The sequence below is a fragment of the Schistocerca americana genome, chromosome 5, assembly GCF_021461395.2.
Source record: "Schistocerca americana isolate TAMUIC-IGC-003095 chromosome 5, iqSchAmer2.1, whole genome shotgun sequence".
NCBI classification, from domain to species: Eukaryota; Metazoa; Arthropoda; class Insecta; order Orthoptera; family Acrididae; genus Schistocerca; species Schistocerca americana.
This window is the reverse complement of record NC_060123.1, coordinates 501,893,253-501,918,947: the sequence shown is the minus strand read 5'-3', so window position 1 is coordinate 501,918,947 and position 25,695 is coordinate 501,893,253. Positions and strand designations below refer to the sequence as shown.

General features: G+C 41.5%; 1 protein-coding gene across 2 annotated transcripts in view; it reads left to right on the top strand.

The window, feature by feature from the left end:
- The window catches only part of LOC124615478 (aldehyde dehydrogenase, dimeric NADP-preferring-like), a 182,716-nt gene that overhangs the window by 99,657 nt on the left and 57,364 nt on the right, over nucleotides 1-25,695 (top strand). The window contains exon 1 of one of the 2 annotated variants that reach the window (XM_047143402.1): nucleotides 15,990-16,077. The exons of the other annotated variant lie outside the window; for it this stretch is intronic. Within the exon in view, the coding sequence (XP_046999358.1) occupies nucleotides 16,032-16,077 (46 nt within the window). The 5' untranslated portion in view covers nucleotides 15,990-16,031. Of the gene's footprint in view, nucleotides 1-15,989; nucleotides 16,078-25,695 lie in introns of those variants that run through there. 2 annotated transcript variants of the gene reach the window in all.

The window sequence follows — 25,695 nt, the reverse complement described above, 5'->3', positions numbered from 1 at the left end:
GACACGGAAAAGCAAAGTATGACAGGCCATATCAGATCAGTCTGAAGAATGATAAAAAAAACTTTTACGAAAACGTGTAGCCGAGAATACCTGCGTTAGTGATACAGCTTCCATTAGGCTTCATCAGGGTCGTGGGACATCTGTATCACTAAAATAATAATAATAATAATAATTGTTGAAGCACTATGGGACTTAACATGTGGGGTCATCAGTCCCCTAGCCTTAGAACTACTTAAACCTAACTAACCTAAGGATATCACATACATCCCTTTCCGAGGCAGGATTCGAACCTGCGACTGTAGCAGCAGCGCAGTTCCGGACTGAAGCGCCTAGAACCGCTCGGTCGCGGAGGCCGGCTATCACTAAACGACCAACCCAGTGCACGGTCATCTAGTCCCAGGTGCAGGTTGCCTAACTAACGTCTTCCAGGAGAGACAAAAGTTTGATTTGCAGTATTTCAAACAGCTACTCAAAAATTTAATACGCTGACATAATCTACTCATTAGGAAGTATAATCTTATGATAAAGGCTAAACACAATACGTCAAATATACTCTAAGATCAACCACGATGGAATTGTCCGAATGACACGCAAATGGGTAGATGTCATGTACATATACAGACAAACAAATAATAACAATTTCAGAAAAACTGGATGATTTATTCAAGAGAAGGAGATTCACAAATTGATCAAGTCAATGACACATGGGCACGTTCCTGGCCCTTATGTAAGCAGTTATTCGGCTTGGCATTGATTAATAGAGTTGTTGGGTGTCCTCCCGAGGAATATAGTGCCAAATTCTGTCTAATTGGCGCGTTAGATCGTCAAAATCCCGAGATGTTTGGAGGGCCCACCCCATAATGCTCCAAACGTTCTCAGTTGGGGACAGTTCCGGCGACCTTGCTGGCCAAGGTAGGGTTTTGCGAGCATGAAGGCAAGGAGTAGAAATTCTCGCTGTGTGCGGGCGGTCATTATGTTGCTGAAATGTAAGCCCAGGATGGCTTGCCACGAAGGGCAACAGAATGTAGCGTAGAATATCGTCTACGTACTGCTGTGCAGCAAGTTTACAGCGGATGTCAAACAAAGGGGTCGCGCCATCAACTGCAATGGCACACCAGACCATCACTCCTGGCTGTCGGGCATAATGAGGGGTGACAGTTGGGTTGGTAACTTACCACTCGCCGGGGCGTCTCCAGACACGTCTTCAGCCTGGAATCTAATTAATTGGAGTAGAACTGTCTTTAGTGACAAGCCCCGCTTCGATTTCAGCCCCGATGATCAGCCACGAGGTGTCTGGAGACTCTGCAGACAACTTTGGGATACCAGCCTGACTGTTGCCCAGCATACGGCACGACAACCAGGTTCGATTATATGGGGTGCCAATTCAGTTGATAGAAGGACCCCTTTGGTTGCCATCCGCTGCACAACTACAGCACAGCGGTTCTACGCTCTGTTTTGTTGCCTATCATGGCAACCCATCCTGGCCTTACGTTTCAGTAAGATAATGCCCGCCTGCACGAGGCGAGACTTTCTACTGCTTGGTTTCGTGCTTGCTAAGCCCTAGCTTGGCCAGCAAGGTTGCCGGATCTCTCTCCCGTTGAGAACGTTTGAAGCTTTATGGGCAAGGTCCACCAACCAGGTCGGGATTTTGACGATCTAACGCGTCAGTTATACAAAATCTGGTACGACATCCCTCTGGAAGACATCCAACAACTCTATCAAATAACGCCAAGCCGAATAACTGCTTTCACAATGGCCAGAGATGGCCCAACGTGTTGTTGACTTGCTCAGTTTGTGAAGGTCTTTCTCTTGAATAAATCATCCAATTTTTCTCACCATGTGCATCATACCTACCGATTTGCATCACTTTCGGATAATTCCTTCGTGATGAGTCGTTTTTTTTCTTAGTGTATTACAGTTAGAAACTGCGTTTGTCTAGAGGCAGCGAAGGAAACGGCGGGCAAATCACTCAGACTTTATTCATACATTATTGAAGAATGAGAGCGCTTAGTGACTTTTAACAAACTTTACACAAAATTACACCCTCCCAAAGTTTTCCGTGCATGCTTAAAGACAAATGTTTAACATATTAACTCATTTGTAAAGCAATCAGACGCTTGGAACTGTTTTATACACGGGAGTACAGTTCTTTAAAGAATCGGTGGCCTTACTGGTTCAGAACTGAAAGGGGAATGACGCAAAGTGCTTTCATATCACCGAAATTATTCTCAGCAGTTATAGAGAAAGTATTCATTCCTCAAAATGGGAAAACAAAAAGAGTACTTGTTTATAAAATATATCTGTTCGATCAGCTTAAGCAGTTCGATGTAGCCCTGGAAAGTACTCGGGAAAATCGAGTTTGAAGCTTTCCGACCGTCTTTAATATGTTTAAGAAAGGTCACATTTTCTCGAGAGATCGTGTGGCTGTGTGGTAGAGCGCTCGCCTACCGCGTGCCTGCCAGAGATTAGATTCCCAGGCCTGCCAAAATTTTAAACAAACGTGCATGTTCCATGAACATTTCCATGAAGCGTAAAATACATAAGAAAAAAAAACAATTTAATTTGCAATGCTTTTTTAAATTTGAACCACCTTGTATAAAAGATCCGTAATTAACAACGTATTTTTGCATTGAGAACTGGATTTTTACGAGCGATGAATAATTAGAAATAAGAGAACGCGAATTTTTCATAAAAATAGCAATTGCATATCTGTTAGTTGTTATTATTTCATGAATTGTATATTTAAATGGTGTAGGCATTCGATCTGAACGGAAAAAATGAAAAATGTATTGACCCATGCGAGACTCAAACCAGCGATTACTAGACTCAAGCGCTACTGATTTTTTCCCTGTCTTTATGTATTTTAAACTTCACGGAATTGCTAGGAGGACACACACCTTCGTTTAAAAATTTGCATCTGGGAATCGAACCTAAAACAGCTATGTGGCAGGCGAGCATTCTACCACACAGTCACACGTCCAGTCGAGAAACATCGACTTTTCCTAAGCATATTAAAGTCGGTTGGAAAACTTCAAAGTCGATTTTCTCGAGAATTTTTGAGAGTTGCATCAAACTATTTTGGGACATTAATATTTGAGTTCTGGATTTCACGTATAACAAATATGTAAAAATACAAAAATTCGATTGCCGTGCGGTCCCCTTGTGAGGCACATTCGTTTTAGTAAACATATTGTACTTTCTGACCGTTTACTGATAACAAATGGAAAAGTTTAATAGATACAGTTCCAAAAACGGTCTGAAATAAATAAACTACGAGGGTAATCCCAATAGTAAGGTCTCCTATTTTTTTATAAGTACATAGACCAGTTTATTTCTACAATGGTTTACATCAGTTTACAGCTTCAACGTTTAGCTATTTTTCGACATAATCACCATTTCTGTCGATGCATTTTTGTAGATGCTGTGGCAGTTTTTGTATGCCCATGTCATACCAGCTCGCCGCCATGCTGTTTAGAAAGTTATGAAGCTCTTCTTTCACCTTGTCGTCGGAGCTGAATCACTGGGACAACAGTTAACGCTGACAGGTACTGTGAGACTCTGAAAAAACTCAAACGCGCAATCCAGTACCGGAGAAGAGGAATGTCGAGCAAGGGCGTACACATTCTCCATGACAATGCTCGCCTACACATCGTTCGGCAAACCGTTGCTCTCCTGCAACAGATTCAGTGGAACATAATCACCCAACCACCCTATAGTCCTGATTTGGTGCCCAGTGACTATCACCTGTTCCTTAGATTAAAAGAACATCTGGCCGGAAAGCGAGTCAGCTCCGACGACAAGGTGAAAGAACATAACTTCCTGAACAGCATGGCGGCGAGCTGGTATGACATGGGCACACAAAAACTGCCACAGCGTCTACAAAAATGCATCGACAGAAACGGCGATTATGTCGAAAAATAGCTAAATGTTCAAGCTGTAAACTGATGTAAACCATTGTAGAAACAAACAGGTCTATGTACTTATAAAAAAATAGAAGACCTTACTTTTGGGATTACCCTCGTATATAGCGTTCTTAAAACCTGTTTTCCTGCATCTCTGGAAAGGAAAGTTAACAGTCAGTCTGTATTACCAGTTCTGACTTGTGAGGGTAATACAAGCACTTCTAATGAGAGAAGCATTCAGAGTCTGAAGGTCGCTCAGCGAGCAATGGAAGGATTGATCTCAAGAATCACTAGCCATGTGAGGAAAACTAAGAAGTGGATCAGGTTACATCCAGGAGACTAAGATGTAATTAGGACTGTAAGAAAAATGAAATTCAGACACATGTAGCTAGACGACTGGGAGGCACCTGGACGAATCTCTTTGGTGGATTCCAAAACAGAAAGAAAGACAGACGATGACCTAATGCAAGGTGAGTAGATTAGGAAAAAATGCTGGAGCATAGACGGTTGAAGACCGTAACACATGGAAAAGTGTAGCAGATCTTGCTGTTTCCAAAGCTGTTCACTATTTTTATTGTGGAAAATAAAAAATATTTTGGTACTATTTTTCCTCTATTCAGCTGTGTTTTTTTGTTTTCAATGTAAATGCTATCGATTTCGAAGCAACTATGCCTTTATTTCCAGATGCTCTATCACTGTGATCCTTGTAATATACCATCACAAGTATACCCTGTTAAAATACTCCAGCATCTTTTGATGCGGCTGTTACTAGCTTACGTAACATGCAGTGGTATATCACATCGATCACAGTGCTAAAATGTCTGAAGATGAAACCGTACTTGCTTCGAAATCGACAGCAAATAAATAAAAACAATAAATGAAGCTCAGTGTAGAGAAGGTAGTTATGGAACAGACTTTGTTATCTGTGATAAAAGTCCAGAGGTGTCTTTTATCTAGCAGTTCATGTCGAATGGCTAACGATGGTGGTGGTGGGGATAGTGGTGGCGGTGAATGTAGGGGCAATCGATATCCATTGGCGGCTTTTTCTAGTGACCACGTGTCAACAACAATCAGATACGCATTCTTGGTGCAGACATTTGAACGAAAACGTTTACTGTCTTTAACGAAAATAGTAGTGGGCTGCCACCCGTCGTCAGTGATCAGCTTCTGGAGCAAGTGGAGCAGTACACGACGAACCAGTCGCCTTATGATTAAATAAATCAGCAGCGATTTATCAGGGATGTTCAGATCGTGCAAACTTCAATGCGCCTTTCAGAACAAGAAGCAAGCGGTGCGTCCCACCCGTTTCTTTTCTGACACTCAAAGAAATTCTCATCCGGCCAACATTTCCGGTGTAGGACAATGGTGCAGCGATTATAATATGCTACTTTCAGTCCCAGGAGGTCGAATTCTATGACACACAATAAAGAAGCTGATCACACGATATTAAAATGACGTAAAATACGGTGACGAATATGTTGGAAAGTAACTCAGCGACCGCTGTGTTTGTTCTAGCTTACATGTAATCCTCAAGTTACCTTAGGGTGTGTGGTGGATGGTACTTTGAGTACTATTGTTTTCCCCATTAGCTTTTCCACTCGTGAATGGTGCGCGTTCGACGTCTACATCTACGTGATTACTCTGCTATTCACAATAAAGTGTCCGGCAGAGGGTTCAATGTACCACCTTCATGCTGTCTTCTAACGTTCCACTTTCGAACGGCACGCGGGAAAAACGAGCACTTAATTTTTTCTGTGCGAACCCTGATTTCTCTTATTTTATCGTGATGATCATTTCGCCCTATGAAGATGGGTGCCAGCAGAATGTTTTCGCAATCGGAGGAGAAAACCGGTGAATGAAATTTCATGAGAAGATCCCGTCGCAACGATAAACGCCTTTGTTTTAATGATTGCCACTGCAATTCACGTATCATGTCTGTGACACTATCTCCCCTATTTCGCGATAATACAAAACGAGCTGCCCTTCTTTGTACTTTTTCGATGTCATCCGTCAGTCCCACCTGATGCGGATCCCACACCGCACAGCGGACAACCGTTAAGAGTGAATGGCCGTAAACCTTCGTATGAGCTCGAATTTCTCCAATTTTATGTATGTACATAGACACTCGCGTGATATACGTCGGAGTGATATTTAGACTGAATCTTATTTAAATATATAATTTTAACAATAAATATTTAGACGAAACTATGCTTTCTTTCGGTCCTTGTTTAGGGAATTAGGACAATCTTCAATCTCTTTTCCCATATGTCACTTTATCTGCTTCAAAGATTTACAAATATTTCGTTTATAAAATAAGGCACTGTACAAAACGGACAACGACCACTCTGTATCCGAAGAACGTAAAGATATAGGAAGGGAGGAATATCGGAGACAGAGTGAAAGCTCGGATTGGAAAAAGGAAATCAGTCGTCTTATATTCCAGCGAACTATCCGTTATGAGACTTAAGCGATCTGTGACACCAACGAAACATAGAAAACGAGTTGTGTGGACGGGAATTTGAACCGGCCTCCTCCCGAATTGGGATCCAGTGCGCCACTTCTCCAGATACATAGGAGCAGCAACGATTTCGACTGTAATTTGTAAGAGGCTGGTATTATCGCAACTGCTTAACGCCTATCGGTGGTCTAGTTGTCTAAGATCACAAAACGACGATCACTCGTGTATTCATTTAGTAGGGATACCAGCTCACAGAAGACAGTTATAGGCGTGGAAATGAGTGGCAAAAGATATACTAGGCGCCTCTACGAAAGTTCGTTAGTTGCCTTTTCTCAGACGATTTTGGCGAGATATGTAACTAACTTACTCTTTGTGATATGTACTCGGCGCAGGCTTGCTGACAGAATGATTTCTGCTACATCCATTGTGCGTATTATTTACAAACAAAAGGTTAAGTAAACTGCACTTTTACGTCCTCAATCGACTGATGTTCCTCAGATTATTCTGGCGCTGTGTTTAATCGAGATATATCTATTGATATTCTCAGGAAACCAAAAAATAGTCACCTACTGAGATACTTATTCTTTGTGTTTAGCAGTCACCAAAATGTGATATGAAATATTCCTAGATGCACAAGAAAAAGGGAACCTGTCTACTATGAGGAGGAGATTCCTTTTGTTTTTTGGTTAACGTAGCATTTGTTTTGATACTATTGCAATTGAAATAGGGCTTTGTTTTTATCTGAAAACATGAGTTGTTTCTGGTTACTGCTAGCGAAGCCGGCAATGCTTCGCAACTGATAAACATGTATGGGATTTGGATATACACCCTAAACTCTTTTTCCCTCCACCCTCCTCCAGGCAAATGCTGGGATGGTTCCTTTGAAAGGGCACGGCCGGCTTCCTTCCCCGTCCTTCCCTAATCCAATGAGACCGATGACCTCGCAGTTTGGTCTCTTCCCCCAAACAACCTAACCCAACCCTCCACCATCCCTCTGCCCATCTCCTGCCCCGATCCCTCTCTTTGTTCATCTCCTCTCTCTGTGTATTACATCTCCCTCTTCTCTCTGTCTACCTCCTCCTTCCCCCTCCCTATCTTAATTTCCCCCCTCCTCCTTCCCTCCATCCTCTTACATATTTCTCTGATCTAGAGCATTGGTTATTGTTATTGCAAACAAAAACTTGACTGGGAATTGGTGTCGCTTAAAATGAAAGGATAAATCAGTTGTGATCATTGGTGTATAGAGTATGAGAGAGAGCTATTCTAGGCGCTTCAGTCTGGAACCGCGCGACCGCTACGGTCGCAGGTTCGAATCCTGCCTCGGGCGTGGATGTGTGTGATGTCCTTAGATTAGTTAGGTTTAAGTAGTTCTAAGTTCTCGAGGACTGATGACCTCAGATGTTAAGTCCCATAGTGCTCAGAGCCATTTGGACCATTTTTGAGAGGTATCCAGATGCTGGATCTGCGAGAATCTTCAGTGACGGTATTTCACTTCGTTTTAATCTGCGACTGGGTAAGACTACAAGATTATGGACGATTCAGATTCCGTAGTAGTATTCTAACCATAAGCCAATAAACAATGACGATAATGTTCTTCTTTTCTGTAAAACCGATAGGAAGCAAGAAAAAAAGCACGTTGTTGTGTATATAATTTTTTTCTGAAATTGTATAAGAAGAACATATATGGGAGACATAATTTGTCTCTCGAAATAAGACGGTCTTGGTTGCAAACCGAGACTGTCTTATTTCTAGAAATCCATAATCTATTGCTGTACCAGGCGCCCAGCATGGAATGGAAGCATTTTTAATCATTTGTATAATGGTTTAAATGCCCTCCTATCGTAGCTGATATTAACCGTGAGAAAGAAATCGAAACAGCACATTTTCACAGTACAGCACAGCATTGTCTTTCTCGTTGATAGTTTTGAGAGAAAACCTGCACAATCTTGTTTAAAAAAGTAAATAGTCTATGGTATGATTGTCTGAATGTTTATTAGCGTACCGTGTAAACATGTGAAATAAATCGGTCAAGAACTTTTCGAAATTTTTTGTAACGACCTTTCCCCTTAATAAATTACACAAATATTTATATATTACATATATTAAAACATATGAATCCTATGTTCGTCCGAAGTTAATTAGAGTATCGTGTACAAATTTAAAGTAAAACGAACACGTACTTTTCGAGATTTTTGGTAACACCGTTAAACAATATTTTGTCTTTGTTCAGTATTGTATTGGTGATACAGTGTAGCCCTCTTCAAAACCTTTGTCACCTACCGCGTTCACAGGAATGTAAGAGTATTTGCATGACAATGGAGCGTAAAAAAACTTCAATGACAGATAACGTAGCAGTTATTTACATCAGAGGCTATGACTTACCTTGAGAAGAGTCGATCGAGCGTTCTCCTTACAAGTACTGTTGAAACACGGTAAACACATGCTTACTAAAAACCTAAGTGTATGTTCCTTTTTACAACGAACCGCTTGATTCCTAGGTTGGGATTTATCTAGTACACAGTCTACTCAACGTGGACTGTGTGAGTTAAGCAGGCTAGATACTTTATTTTTTCGCAATCATTCTTGCCAGTCGATACCCCGGGTCCCGATATCTATATCACACAAGAACTATTAGACTTAACCTAGGTCCACTGTGTATCTCATATAATTAAAGGTATTTCGAGTACGCTACTGAAGTTTCGCCGGGAAACCCTTACACATCCTCCCCAAGCGATTTCCATATTTTTGGAGCCCCAACGAAAGGCATTTGTTGCTATCGATTTGCTTTGGACGAAGAGGTTTACACCAGTGTATAATTATGATTTCGTAGGCAGCCGCAAACTTTTTTTCATGTAGGCACTGACCGTCTTGTCTCACAGTGGGGTAAGCGTATTAACAGTTTATGGCGATTGCTTTTTAAGTAGTAACATTTTCCTTACTTTTTTCCGTTGTCTGGGAGTGGTAAACCACGTCATGGGAAAGAACAACTTTCGTTAGAGACAGAATGTTCGCTGATGCTTCACCTGAGACTGGTTATCCCTCTGTAGGCAATTTGTAGCGCTCGTAAGCAATGCGAGTTGCCTATCATTTGTTGCGCATGAAAGGCGATAGGCTGAGCAAAATTCAGTTCCTGATTCGCTTTTAAAACATATTTGTCCGCTTTGACACATCCACTCTTATGGTTTTCTTGTAGAAAATCACTGTCAGTTAACTAGGGTAGGTAGCATGCTGCACATCTTGTTAGCAGATCATGCTACTTTGGTGAAATCTCTTGGTCCCAGGGTCGGCGAATGCTAAAGGTCACGTAGCGTCACTGGGAAACGTGAACGAAAATTTTCTGGTGTAACAGAAGTTGTTCTCTATGAAGCAATCTATCACCGTAGACGTTTGTCGCAAAGACTTTGAAACACCCTTTGTTCATATAGGTGGTGCTACTCCTAAAAGTCGTCAGGTGCATTTTCTCTGGTGTTTCGGCAGATATCTGTGATTTCGTTTTTGCAATGTGTAGATGGATTGGGACGAAAAATGCAGCTCATCACATCACATCAAATGCGACGTAAAGCGCCTGTTTCCCGTTACAGAAAAAAATATTTTAAAGCGGAATTTTACGTGTCGATTCGATAGAGGGGACCCAAACTAATCTAGAGTGATATACGGTTTAGTGTTAAGTATTAAGAGGAACAGTAACAAAGGAATAACCAGAACCCATCAGCGACTCATTGTGCCTCTCTGCCCTGGCCTTTCTACTACCTCGCCGGCCGGGGTGGCCGAGCGGTTCTAGACGCTACAGTCTGGAACCGCGCGACCGCTACGGTCGCAGGTTCGAATCCTGCCTCGGGCATGGATGTGTGTGATGTCCTCAGTTGGGTTTAAGTAGTTCTAAGTTTTAGGGGACTGATGGCCTCAGAAGTTAAGTCCCATAGGCTCAGAGCCATTTGAACCATTTGTCTGCTACCTCCATGCAGCAGCACTACTCGTTCACTGTTGAAGTTTTGCCTATGCTTCGTATTTTTCTGTCCATCTTAACACTTACCGCTAAATCGAATATCGCACTAGACTTATTTGGGGCCGATCTATCAAATGGTAAACTAAAATAATCCTTTAAATTTGTTTGTTGCGGAACACAAACCGATGCTTTCCATTTGCACTTTGCTTGGGCAGTATTCGTTTGGTCCTAGCCCATGTACAAATTGCAAAAACACAATTGCACGTTTCTTGCATAACACTAGAGACAATGCGCCTGACGACTTATGAGAGAAACCTATACATATTGCTTACGCAGAAACTATATACAGAGTGTTCTCGGAGTCTTTCGTGGTGACAGGTTTCAATAAAATCTTGTCGATTTATAAGCTGCGTCTACAGTGAACGTCTCCTTGTAAGTGTTTATTTTAACCCCCAATGTTTCCCCTTATTATGTTCTTAAGTCCTTATTTTCATCGCTTTTTACACGTCCCGTTTTCATCTTTTTATTAAACGTATCACTCAGATGAAGAGCGGTGGATTGTACCGCTGCCAGCCCCCCCCCCCCCCCCCCCCCCCCCGGCCATATGGTACCGGGAATGAAATTTCAATAAAGTATAAAACAAAAAATAAGCTGCATCTCTTCACATAAAGCACTCGCTCTTTCGATAGTAGTCTCTGCCATCGCCATCAGGAGTTAAAATCACTTAGTCAGCGATCTTAACTACTATTGACGATGGCGGAGACAGTTATCGAAAACTCGAATGTTTTACTCGAAATGATGTGGCTTGTAAACCAAGAAGATTTTATTGGTATATACAAGGAGTTAAAAAATATTCTACACTTTGAAATGAGGTAATGTGCACCAAAACAAGTTCAAAATGGTTCAAATGGCTCTGAGCACTATGGGACTTAACATCTGAGGTCATCAGCCCCTAGACTTAGAACTACTTAAACCTAAGGACATCACACACATCCATGCCCGAGGCAGGATTCGAACCTGCGACCGTAGCAGCCGCGTGGTTCCGGACTGAAGCGCCTAGAACCGCTCGGCCGCGGCCGGCCCAAAACAAGTAAAAAAGTCCGAAGCACGTGGGGTCCTAAATCCATACCTTAAGAGCTATGAGCACTTACTCATCTTTGCTACTGTAAAACACAATTCTTCTACTGCAATCTCTTTGCTATTACGAACGGCCTACAGAATGCAGAAAACAAACGAGTAAACAAATGAGAACGTATTAATCTGTTATTGTGCTGCAGCAAAGCTTTTTAATGTAATCTGTTTGTTGTTAGAAAAGACTGCACTTGCGAGCCATCGCTGGCGTGCTCAATTTAGTGTTCATTCATAGTAAAGCATGCTTCTGTTCGGCGTCTTAGGGAATCTTGCACACCCTGAGAAGCTCCATGTTGGTCTCAGTTACTCTGGCAGGCATTGATGACCCGTTCCTGTAGTGTTTGTACGTCAGTAACGGAGCTTGCACACACCAAAGATTTCGAATGGTTATCATTTTCTGTGGGGAACGATAGACTCCCATTATACTGGTAAGTGCAAATTTTCTGTGGAGAACAATAGACTCCCATCGTGCTGGTAAGTGCAAAGATAAGACTGCAGTGCAAAAGCATATCACAAACTTACCATAAGAGAACCTGGTTTCTTTAGAACTAACATATACGCTGCACTTACCCACTACTGTGAATACGGTTTACAGTAACAACACTAACAGATTCATGGACAATAACAAAAGAATGTTTCCTCATTTTTTTATTGCATTCTGAAGGTTTTCCGTGGCAGCAAAGAGTTTGCGGTAGAGGAGATGTGTTTCGCAGTAGCGAAGATGAACAACTCATAGCTCTTAAGGTAAGTATTCCAGAGCCCATGTCTACCGGACATTTTTGTCTTGTTTTGGTCCTTAGTACTAACTCTACAAACTTGGTATACATTTTTTTAGCGCTCATTCTGAGCGGAATATGAGAGTACTGTCGTCAATGAAGAATTTCAATGCTTACTACTTAAAGCTAGTTATATAAACAAAAAAGATGGAATTGCAGGTACGACGAAATGTGCCTGGAACTGACGCGAACTAGGCCGGTGCGACCATACTTGGCGACCTTGGAACGTTGTGCGACAGCTGCTAGGCTGTTTCCACCGTCACCTCTTTGAGGTTAACCAGACAGGGTTAAGAGTGTTTAATTTCAGTGGACTAATGAATGACATACCGTATCATTTTGCTGTAACTTCGACTGCCAGTATTTGCAAAATGAGATGCACCTGATGTGTTGTTCTCACGTATTTGGCCACAAGGCCAAAGTATAAAATGATTTCAACAAGCATGTAATAGATGTTTAGTGAACCAACTGTGCATTTCTTAAATATAAAAATACGTTTTACCTTTAAACTTATATTAGAAGTAACGCGAATTGCAAGCATTTTATTGGCAGTTGATTCCACAGTCATAATGAGTTGTTTAAAACCGTGGAGGTAAAAAAGAAGGGAGGTATCACTTCAGACTTGCTGTAAGTTGTTTGGAGGCTAGAGTGGGTGAGGCCTGCCGCCATTTTAAGTAGCCCAAAACATTAGCAGACTACGGTTTACGATTGCTTCTTGCTCATTATTTCTGTCGTGTGCATGCATTAACTGTTTCAAACACTAAAAATGCCTACATGAATAACATGATGTCAGGAACGCAATTTCGAAAGTTTTTCTGTTCTTGAATGCGTGTTTGCTCTAATAACACGACACATTTGACTTCGTTAATGTAACTTGCTTTTGTTCATATATTTCGAATGACCGAGACGAGAAGGATTTCACGTGAAAAGGATGCTGTCCTAATGCATTTTATTCCACTTTTATATATTTGTATCGATAGCAAATGAAGCTGGAACTCAGAAACTACAGCTTGTTTGCTTATTGGTACTGCTTCTTGTTCGTCACATTTTCAGCTTTCAACTCGGATGCCCAACATTTTTAATGTTCACGTTTGCGAAAAACTTCCCTACGTGTTCTTTTTGTAGGCCATAAACTTGTGAAATGAACAAAAAAGCAAGGCATGCTATCATATCTTGTTCATGTCAGCAAAGTGAATGATTATTGAAATGTCAAAGAAACAGAACTGCGTAATAGTATACCTCCATGCAGAATAGTGTCCTTGTTTTGTTAGATAGCCAGTGCATTATTTTCATTGTAGTTTACACATCTCCTCACTTCGAAGGCTTATTTATGATGCGTCATTCAACGTGTGGGCAGTAATAGCAATTTACAGGGTAAAAAAAGATATAATTTTTTAAACATCTCCCAGCATTGTGGAATACTATAAATGTGATTAAGGTAATGGATCAAACGCTTAAGACACCATAAAATGGATATTTTGCTTTAACATGTATGTCCGTTATATTTTTTTTAGTAATGATGGCATAAACGTTGTAAGATGCAGGCCTGCCTTTCCAACGGTATCCTGTTTGTTTCTTTTCCCGGAATATTTCTCGCCAGTAACTCCGCCAGTTTTTCAGGAATAACGAAACACAGCACAACTGGAATGTACATCTACATTCATCATCAGTTTCATTTTGAGTATATAAGCCTATACCATGTTGTGTGATACACCAGTAGTTAGTTAGTTACTTGGTTAGTTCGCTTGATATTCCATGTATAATTTGCCCGATAAATCGTAATGATGTGGAACGAGTTATTGTTTACTCACGCCAATTTCTTTTTTTTCGTAAATATACCTCCATGCTGGTCATTTTTGTTTTCTTAGTTTTTTTTTTTAATTAAAGACAGACAGACGTAGGTCCGTAATTCGTACCCATCGCCATTTACACATTACGGTAATAGATAATCTTTTGCGGAATAGGATGAGTTGTCAAAGAGAAACGTTTTCAGTTTTGTTTCAAATTTTATTTTGCTGTCGTCAGGCATTTTATATCAATAGGTAAGTGATCAGAACTTTTGGTTGCAGCATTGTGAACCTCTGTGCTACAGACAACCTTAATGTGGGGTAATGAATGTCATTTTTTTCTACTGGTGTTGTAATCATGTACAACATTGTTCCTGTTGAAGTACAGAGAATTATTTACAGCAGCTTCATGAGGGAATAGCTATGCAGTGAACCATTGCTATTCACATGTCACCCATCCTAGGAATCGATTTGTCGATACTGATACTGGCAGAATATTGGTCCCAATTTCAAGACCTTATCACAGAACCTACAGTAGTTACCGTACGCGACGCGAACAGGGGACTTCAGTTTATTTATGCACAGAGAAACTATTTATTAAAACATTTTTTATTTGCTTACTACAACATGACTACAACTAACATTTTATGTTTTATGCGTCTGTTATGCTTTTGATGGATCATTAATGCAATGTGTGTTGAAATGGCTGAAGACGTGTTTATGTAATATCATTACAATTTAACACGTTTCAGATTTTTTTTGCTTTACTTGCACTCTGAAACCTTGCTTCTGGCCAAATTTCACGATTGTAAGTCAATGGCAAGCACCCAACAGGTTCTGATAAGAGAGTTTTCGAGTATCAAAATATGTAACATAAACGGCCATATATTTTGATTGAACTGACTTAGAAGCTTAAAATTTATACACTGCCAAGGGACTGTAGCCTGTAGTATATGACAGCAGTTTGAACTTGATATCTCTACCCGTTCCTGAGAAAAAGGTTTCTTAACAATCGCATGGACAGACAGGTACCAGATGGAAAACAAAGTGATCCTACAAGGGTTCCGTTTTTCCTGATTGAGGCACGGACCTATAAAATTGGCAATTTTGGAATCATGCTCTCTGTCAGATAAATTTCTGCGGGTGCCAAGAACCTTACAACTAACTCAGTAGAGAGTAAGAGTACCTTCACTATGAATTCCGATCTAAAATGGAGCGCCGGCCAGTGTGACCGAGCGGTTCTAGGCGCTTCAGTCTGGAACCGCGCGACCGCTACGGTCACAGGTTCGAATCCTGCCTCGGGTATGGACGTGTGTGATGTCCTTAAGTTTGTTAGGTTTAAGTAGTTCTATGTTCTAGGAGACTGATGACCTCAGATGTTAAGTCTCATAGTGCTCAGAGCCATTTGAACCATTTAAAATGTAGCTAGAAAACGTCTTTGTTGGAATCACTGTCCAGGTTGTCTTGGGAAACCCGAGGAACAAAAATCTCCTTTTGGAAATTTCGCGGAAACATTTTGTGAATGGCTCTGTACGAAAAATGTCACGTTACACCACGATTCGGCGTCCACATTACGCAGTAGGTCCCTATGTAATTGGATCGAGGAAAGGCAATGGTATACTATCTCAAACAAGACCACGCGCATTGATGCACTGCGATGCGTTCAGGAGTGAGGACACCTTCAGTTAGCCCCAAGTTTCTTATGAGCAGCACTGAGCGAATTTGCGTTCTAAGGTCGTTAACTCGCGTCTGGCCGCCTACATAATGTCTATCGTCTCGATTACAGTAGCGCACGATCTTGCCGCAAGCCAGGTCGTTAGTTTCAGAGACACTGCAGTTGATACGTGGCATGAAATTTTAATAGTGAGGGTATCTGGGTCCGGCGAACTGAAATGCGTTGTGAGAGGGGCAAGGGAGGGGGGGCGGGGAGGGGGGAGAGGGTCGCCCGCCGAGTCCCGAACTGGCCGGTAATTTCGCCAGCGATATGCCACGGACAGCCGCCGCGGTGGAGTCGGCAGTCTGTCGCGAACTGCCATGGCTGGCGTGCGCATTCACGTCGCGTCCGCGGCGGCCGCTCCAGGTAGGCGCTGCACACTGCATTGTTGTCGACTCTGTCGGACCCGATCACCTACGCGCTATTATAGTGTGGCCAACATAAGAGACAATACTAAGGTGTCCCAGTCGTTAGAAGAAAGTTCAGTTTACCCTAAAATGTGATTGCGATGTCTGGATAACGTGTTTGAAAGGCATGTCTTATAGCTGATAGTGCTACGGTCGCAGGTTCGAATCCTGCCTCGGGCACGTATGTGTGTGATGTCCTTAGGTTAGTTAGGTTTAAGTAGTTCTAAGTTCTAGGGGACTGATGACCTCAGCAGTTAAGTCCCATAGTGCTCAGAGCCATTTTTTTTTATAGCTGATAGTACATTTACTCTACATCAGTATGTAAAACCAACTAACGGAGACGTCCGAGTGTTGTTCAGTTGATGTTACCAACACAGTGTGTTCTGAGGAGTGTTCTTTGTTTCAAAAATTTCGTTGATACCTGCGGAGAGCTGTTCTACTCGCCTAGTAAGTGTGAATGCCACAAGGAGCCATCGATGGCTTCAAGGCGATTCCTTGCCAGATTGAGGTATGTACAGATGTAAACGTTTTGCCGTCGCTGCAGTAACAGCTCATCATAGCGTTGTTGCGCCTATATTCCACTGCATTTAATAAACCCATGCACGGGTGCTATCGGTCAACTCTTCGTCAGCAACCTACCCATACCGCTGTGTACTGCTGCGGAGAAAACAAACCCGCCATAGAGCCGAGTAGCACTGAATGCAAGCTTGAAATGGATGGGTAAAGTGCACATTATTGTTGTACTATCGAAACTTCACTGTTGCGCAGATATTTTTAGTGCAATATAGATAAAAAGATCGTCGTGGGACAAGAAATCAAACGAAAGGAAATTACTATACAGGGTGAGTCACCTAACATTACCGCTGGATGTATTTCGTAAACCACATCAAATACTGACGAATCGATTCCACAGACCGAACGTGAGGAGAGGGGCTAGTGTAGTTGGTTAATACAAACCATAAAAAAATTGCACGGAAGTATGTTTTTTAACACAAACCTACGTTTTTTTAAATGGAACCCCGTTAGTTTTGTTAGCACATCTGAGCATATAAACAAATACGTAATCAGTGCCGTTTGTTGCATTGTAAAATGTTAATTACATCCGGAGATATTGTAACCTAAAGTTGACGCTTGAGTACCACTCCTCCGCTGTTCGATCGTGTGTATCGGAGAGCACCGAATTACGTAGGGATCCAAAGGGAACGGTGATGGACCTTAGGTACAGAAGAGACTGGAACAGCACATTACGTCCACATGCTAACACCTTATTATTGGTCTTTTTCACTGACGCACATTTGCGTATTTGTTTATATGTTCGGATGTGCTAAAAAAACTAACGGAGTTCCATTTAAAAAAACGTAGGTTTGTGTTAAAAACATACTTCCGTGCATTTTTTTTATGGTTTGTATTAACCAATCACACTAGCCCCTCTCCTCACGTTCGGTCTGTGGAATCGATTCGTCAGTATTTGATGTGGTTTGCGAAATATATCCAGCGCTAACGTTAGGCGACACCCTGTATAGTAAGCCACCGGAGGTCATGGGTTCCTTACATCAAAATACCGTGAGATAGCCCTGAACAAAATACGGTATGTGACCGATGTAACTGGCCTTTATCCTGCGCAATAGGTTTTACACTATCAGACCAGAAGTATCCGGACACCGCTGTGTAATGCGGAATCGACCGCTACTTCGAACGTGGACTAGTCATTCAGCGATACTGTTCTTGCCGTAGTGAATCATGTAGTAGCCTAAACAAAACTGACACAGCTGCCCTCAAGTGGACAAACTGCGAGATAAGAGATCATAAGTTTCTCGTGCAGTCTGCAGCACTTCACACATTTTTCAGTGACATAAACAAAAAACTGCTGTTTTTTTTTAGACTTGTCACTTTTCTTGCTGGGGTGCGATATGTTGCACGTCTTCATGATTGCAGATCATCAGCAATTTTTTCACTATTGTGAAGTTATTTTCGCGGAGAATATTAAGTATTGTAACAATCCGCGTAAACCATAATTACCGGTATATTATATATAACTGTGGACGACGGGTCCTCTCGTTCAGAAAATATACCCAAACAAGAACCATAATTTTGTTGGTGGAGTTCAGTTTCATCCTGTACATCTCTGTACATACATAATTGGGTAACTGCGTGTATAGCTGGGCGCGGATCAAATCCAGACAGTTGGTCTGGTACAGCGCTCAACCTGAGCTTGGTTTTAGGCGATTTTCTACACTCATATAGGCAAACATTTCAAATACGATAGCGCAGAGAACAAAGTTTACACTATTCATAAACAGATGCTGCACACGACTTTCTGTCCTTGGTTAACTAACGTTTGAGGCGATAAGTAGTGTATCGGGCCAAAAGAGTTTAAATAAAAATAAATTTGTCAAATCAGTAAAACACTGGCTCCCATACGACGGTATAAACATTAGGAAGTACACGTACACAAAGGTGTATGCCTGTGTATATAATCCACCATAGCTTACGACGTGTGGAATAATTTCAAACTTGCTACAAGTATGACTGAATACTAAAAGACAGTCACTGCCGAGATAAGATACTCCTATTTGTGTGGAAAATTGCTGACAGGTTAGTGAAGTGGAGCCTAGAGCAATTCCAACCACACTTCGTGTATGACTAACCACATTCCACAGTTACACTTCTCTGATGATGCAAGTTTGCTAAATATGTTGTCAGTCCTTGTACAGTAATTGTTTGATTTGTGTCTACGCACAATTCCAGCTGGTTAAATGAAGCAAAACAATAATACAGTATAAAATAGAGCAGCCAAGTATAGTTATTTTTTTGACGTTTGTCAGTCGTTGTTTTCTACAGGTCTGATCTTTTCCTACCGCAAACTCTGATAGTTGTAATAATTAATCAACGTTATTATAATCGGCGAACACGTGATTCCACCCAAAGCTACTCTTCCAAGAAATGAGCACGAGTATTTTATCCATAATCATCTGTGGCAATAACTTTTAATGTAAATGCTGCCACAGTGGCATAACATTCCTGCCAGTCATTCACTGTATCTGTTGCAAATTTTATGAAATTTTGGAGAAAGTACTGCTGTTGGAATTGTGATGTTTCATTGTTGAACAATCAAACTAAACTAACGATCCCGGGGATCACTTTCGCGTCTTTATTGTACCAACTAGGATTGTAACAATCCGCGTAAACCATAATTACCGGTATATTATATATAACTGTGGACGACGGGTCCTCTCGTTCAGAAAATATACCCAAACAAGAACCATAATTTTGTTGGTGGAGTTCAGTTTCATCCTGTACATCTCTGTACATACATAATTGGGTAACTGCGTGTATAGCTGGGCGCGGATCAAATCCAGACAGTTGGTCTGGTACAGCGCTCAACCTGAGCTTGGTTTTAGGCGATTTTCTACACTCATATAGGCAAACATTTCAAATACGATAGCGCAGAGAACAAAGTTTACACTATTCATAAACAGATGCTGCACACGACTTTCTGTCCTTGGTTAACTAACGTTTGAGGCGATAAGTAGTGTATCGGGCCAAAAGAGTTTAAATAAAAATAAATTTGTCAAATCAGTAAAACACTGGCTCCCATACGACGGTATAAACATTAGGAAGTACACGTACACAAAGGTGTATGCCTGTGTATATAATCCACCATAGCTTACGACGTGTGGAATAATTTCAAACTTGCTACAAGTATGACTGAATACTAAAAGACAGTCACTGCCGAGATAAGATACTCCTATTTGTGTGGAAAATTGCTGACAGGTTAGTGAAGTGGAGCCTAGAGCAATTCCAACCACACTTCGTGTATGACTAACCACATTCCACAGTTACACTTCTCTGATGATGCAAGTTTGCTAAATATGTTGTCAGTCCTTGTACAGTAATTGTTTGATTTGTGTCTACGCACAATTCCAGCTGGTTAAATGAAGCAAAACAATAATACAGTATAAAATAGAGCAGCCAAGTATAGTTATTTTTTTGACGTTTGTCAGTCGTTGTTTTCTACAGGTCTGATCTTTTCCTACCGCAAACTCTGATAGTTGTAATAATTAATCAACGTTATTATAATCGGCGAACACGTGATTCCACCCAAAGCTACTCTTCCAAGAAATGAGCACGAGTATTTTATCCATAATCATCTGTGGCAATAACTTTTAATGTAAATGCTGCCACAGTGGCATAACATTCCTGCCAGTCATTCACTGTATCTGTTGCAAATTTTATGAAATTTTGGAGAAAGTACTGCTGTTGGAATTGTGATGTTTCATTGTTGAACAATCAAACTAAACTAACGATCCCGGGGATCACTTTCGCGTCTTTATTGTACCAACTAGGAACTAAAACATGGCGCACAGTGATTAAAAGGATTCTACATCTACTGCATTTCTGTTCGTATGTTTTGTGATTACCCGTTCGTTTGATAAAATAAAATTATATCGCTTGTTTCATATGATTAATATTATTTTAAGATTGTTGCTATAAGCATCTTGATAATCTCTAAATATCGTTGGCTTACAAATACCAAACTATCACTTTGTGTTACACTGATAGTATTTAGATGCGCGTTGGAATAAATTATTAACATTGACCCGAAATGCGACGTTATATGCAACATCTTGCAATTTCGACTCTTAATTCCAATTTGTTGGAAGGCGCTAAATACTACCATTGTCAAACACTGGATCACTATAGTCTCGACCGTTGTAACCATACACTAGTTTTAAAGGCATCACAATGTTTGTGACGTTCTGAACAAAAAATGACACAATGAAATAATTTGGCAGGTACATTCAGTGGTATATGTACATACTGTCTGCAAAATTTGTTGCGAAAACAGTAAGTAGTAAAACAGTAATAAATTAAAACGTCATGCCTGATTCTGGAGATTTATTGTATGAACCGAGAAATATTCGTAAGGGCTAGTTCATCATTTTGTGTGCGGGGGGGGGGGGTCTCTGAGAAAAGTTTCTTTGAGGGTTTTAAATCATGTGTAACGTTTGTTGGAAATCACTAAAAGCTCTCATTCTCAAATACTGGAAAGCTAAAAGCCGGGAAATTTGCGCGCAGTGAGGTATGCTGCCTTACGATGTATGTACAGTTTCCAACTGATACTTGTCTCACTGTGTTGAACCTATAAAATAAGACTGTAGCTCTTAATGAGTAGATTATGACAACAATTTAAATTTTTAAATCGGGTAAGAATTATAAGAAATATTGTAAATATGTAAAAATTTTTGTTGCCCCTGGAAGCCGTTACGTAGGCAAAGTGCAACTGAAAATGTGAACCATAAACCAGGTTAGCCGTTTAGTAATACAGATTTGCATATTCCGTGGATAACTGCGATCACTCGCTATGACATGGAACGAGTCAGTTTTACTGGTCATAGTAAATCTTGTCACCGGAAATTTTAGCAACAAAATGGTTCAAATGGCTCTAAGCACTATGGGACTTAACATCTGAGGTCATCAGTCCCCTTTTTAGCAACATTTAGGTCCTTCTTACGTTGTGTTTACATGCATACAGTGATTTCTACTTAACTGTAACAGTATTCATTGTCTCCCTTTTACACACACACACACACACACACACACACACACACACACACACACACACGCAGTGTGTGTGTGTGGGTGGGTGTGTGTGTGTGGTATAGTGTAAATCATTTCTCCTTCTAGCTTTATTTTTATGAATGTTATACTGTTTTCAAACTGCAAGAAACGTGCTGCGAGGCAGTTATCAGTATGTCCAACTGTTGAAAGAGTCATCGAGTAAAACAGAAGTGATTTCTGGTGTTCCCCAAGGTAGTGTTATAGGCCCTTTTCTGTTCCTTATCTATAGAAACGATTTGGGAGACAATCTGAGCAGCCGTCTTACGCATTTTGCAGACGACTCTGTCGTTTATCGACTAATAAAGTCATCAGAAGATCAAAACAAATTGCTAAACTATTTACAAAAGATATCTGAATGGTGCGAAAATTGGCAGTTGACCCTAAATAACGAAAAGTGTGAGGTTCAAATGGCTCTGAGCACTATGGGACTCAACATCATAGGTCATCAGTCCCCTAGAACTTAGAACTACTTAAACCTAACTAACCTAAGGACATCACACACATCCATGCCCGAGGCAGGATTCAAACCTGCGACCGTAGCAGTCCCGCGGTTCCGAACTGAAGCACCTAGAACTGCACGGCCACCGCGGCCGGCAAGTGTGAGGTCCAGAATGAGATTTCCCTCTGCAGCGGAGTGTGCGCTGATATGAAACTTCCTGGCAGATTATAACTGTGTGCCCGACCGAGTGGTTCGCAGGAGAGCTTCTGTAAAGTTTGGAAGGTAGGAGACGAGATACTGGCAGAAGTAAAGCTGTGAGTACCGGGCGTGAGTCGTGCTTCGGTAGCTCAGATGGTAGAGCACTTGCCTGCGAAAGGCAAAGGTCCCGAGTTCGAGTCTCGGTCGGGCACACAGTTTTAATCTGCCAGGAAGTTTCAAGTGTGAGGTCATCCACATGAGTGCTAAAAGGAATTCGTTGAACTTCGGTTACACGATAAATCAGTCTAATCTAAAAGCCGTAAATTCAACAAAATACCTAGGTATTACAATCACGAACAACTTAAATTGGAAAAAAACACAGAAAAAGTTGTGGGGAAGGCTAACCAAAGACTGCGTTTTATTGGCAGGACACATAGAAAATGTAACAGATCTACTAAGGAGACTGCGTACACTACGCTTACGCGTCCTCTTTTACAATACTGCTGCGCTGTATGGGATCCTTACCAGATAGGACTGACTGAGTACATCGAAAAAGTTCAAAGAAGGGCAGCACGTTTTGTATTATCGGGAAATATGGGAGAGAGTGTCACAGAAATGATACAGGATTTGGGCTGGACATCATTAAAAGAAAGGCGTTTGTTGCTGCGACCGCATCTTCTCACGAAATTCCAATCACCAACTTTCTCCTCCGAACGTGAAAATTTTTTTTCTGACATCGACCTACATAGGGAGGAACGATCACCACTATAAAATAAGGAAAATCAGATCTCGTACGGAAAGACGTAGGTATTCGTTCTTTCCGCGCGCTATATGAGATTGGAATAATAAAGAATTGTGAAGGTGGTTTGATGGACACTGTGCCAGGCACTTAAATGTGATTTACAGAGTATCCATGAAGATGTAGATGTGTAGATGTTTGCTAGAGGTTTTAGAGCGGACACCATACACTACCCTTGTTATTTGTTTCTGTGCCACAAACACTTTTAAAAGTGAGTTAGCTTGTTTACATTTTCATATCCCAAATGTAATATGAGGGGCGTTCAATACATACTGCAACACATTTTCCTCTCTCGGCAGATTTCGGTTGAAAACTGCGGAGTTTGTTGTGGGACATCCCGCTTCGGCCCGTATAGTTTCACGAAGTTCCGACAGGTGGCAGCGCTATACGTAGCCTTCAAAATGGCATTGTAATGGATGTGCGTTTCAAGCAGAGAGCTGTCACTGAGTTTCTTTTGGCGGCACGAAGAATCGTTGGGGGAGGCGTCTGTCATCATCGCAACAAGGTCGCGTAGACCTATCGGATCTCCCGTGCCGCCTGCACACAGCTGTGACTCCTCCAATGTTGAAAAGCACGGGCGCTCTCAAGCGCGATCACAATCAAACACCTCGCTACTCAACTGGACGTCTCTGTTAGTAGTGCTCACACACTCGTCCACAAGTTGAGTATTGAGAGATGTGTCCCCCTGGGTTCCTTACCTTCTAACAGAAGACCATAAAGAGCAACAAAGGACTATCTGTGTGGAATTACTTGCGAATTACGAGGCTGATCGTGACAGTTTTTTGCCGTCGCAGGTGTTGAAATATGAGTTCCTCACTTCAAACTGGAAACAAAAACAGCAATCCATAGAATGGCGCCACACAACCTCTCCTCCGAAGAAGAGTTCAGAGCTGCACCCTCTGCCAGTAAAGTCAAGGTGACAGTCTTCAGGGACCCTGGAGGGGCTATTCTGTTTGATAACCTCCCTGTTGGCGCAATGATCAACTCTGAAGTGTGTTGTACTATACTCAGGAAGTGGAAGAAACGATTTCAGTGTGTTCGTTGCCACAAAAATGCAAACGAACTTCTCTTTCTCCATGACAACGCAAGGCCTTACGCATCCGAGAGGAGCTCACAAAATTTCATTGGACTGTTCTTACTGACCCACCCTGCAGGTTGAATTTCGCACCTCCCGGCTTCCATCTGTTTGGCCCAATGAAGGATGCACTCTGCGGGAAGCAGTACGTGGATTATAGGGAGGTTATTGATGCAGCAAGACGCTGGCTCCGTCGTCGACCAGCAGAGTGCTACCATGCTGGCATACGGGTCCTCCCAGTAAGGTGGCGTAAGGGCGTCACATTGAACGTAGATTATCTTGAATAATAGGGTTTTATAGCCAAAAGAATGTGCTGCTTTATTGGATTCCTGCATAAAATCACCCTGGTTTCAGGCAAAAATTTGTTACATTACTCATTGAACGTCCCTTATGTTATCCGTAACGCAAAAGTTGACAGGTGTTCATTCAGGGGACATCTAGAGAGCTGTATTTATGCTTTTAAAGTTTTGCACTTACTGTGATGGATGTCGAAAACTTATAATACTAACAGTACGTTACAGTCTCTACTATGAGCGAAAGGTGCATTCAGGAACAACCTCACTAGGATTATAGAAGAAAATATGAGAGGTTAACTTTTCGATGAAACTATTCCGGCATTGGCATTAAGCGACTCGGACAAGCTACGAAAAACCTACATGTGGGCTGTTAGATGGGAATCTAAACACTGCTCCTCTCGAATTCAAATCCAGACTTCATAGATTATAGTTATTGGCCTGGTTTCATCTCTTCGGATATCCACTTGATTCCTTTCGCGCGGTGTATTGTTGACTTCATCCTGTAATCCATTAGCTACTGATTCTGACGGTGATGAAGTGTGAAGTGTAACATTTTCTTTCGAAAAGAATTAATTTCCTACACTGACCGACAATTTCGCCTTGGAAAATGCATTATTTCTCTGAAGACCTATTTGTATGAACGTGGGCCGTACCAGCTGTGTAATTTAAAAGCAGTCATATGCCGTATGTGCAGTGTGTCTCATACACTAGGGCCAGAAACACAAAGATGTTAGACAGTTCATTTATTCTCGTAATAAGTGGTCAAAGTTACGGCCGTTTGTCTCAAAGCCCGCACTTCAGCGGCACATAATTTTTTTCAGCACTTTCTCGAACACTTCTGTTGCCTGTTATACAACTTGCTGTCCATCTGAGACGAGTGTGGCGCAGGGATTTCCATCAATCCAGACATACCTGCTAGCCACTTCCTCTTCAAATTCTATAGGGGTTTCAGACAACAAACTGCTTCAAGCAACGTCTTAGTAATAAATCCATAGGAGTTGTATCTGGTCACTCCCACTGGCCGTGAGGCAGGACTCTCTTTCCAAATTAATGATCATGGTGTGTATGTTCATGTGCTTATGGACACTAGTCTCTAAGAGGGACGGTACACCAGTATGTTCAAACCACATCGTCTCGTGGTCATTAAG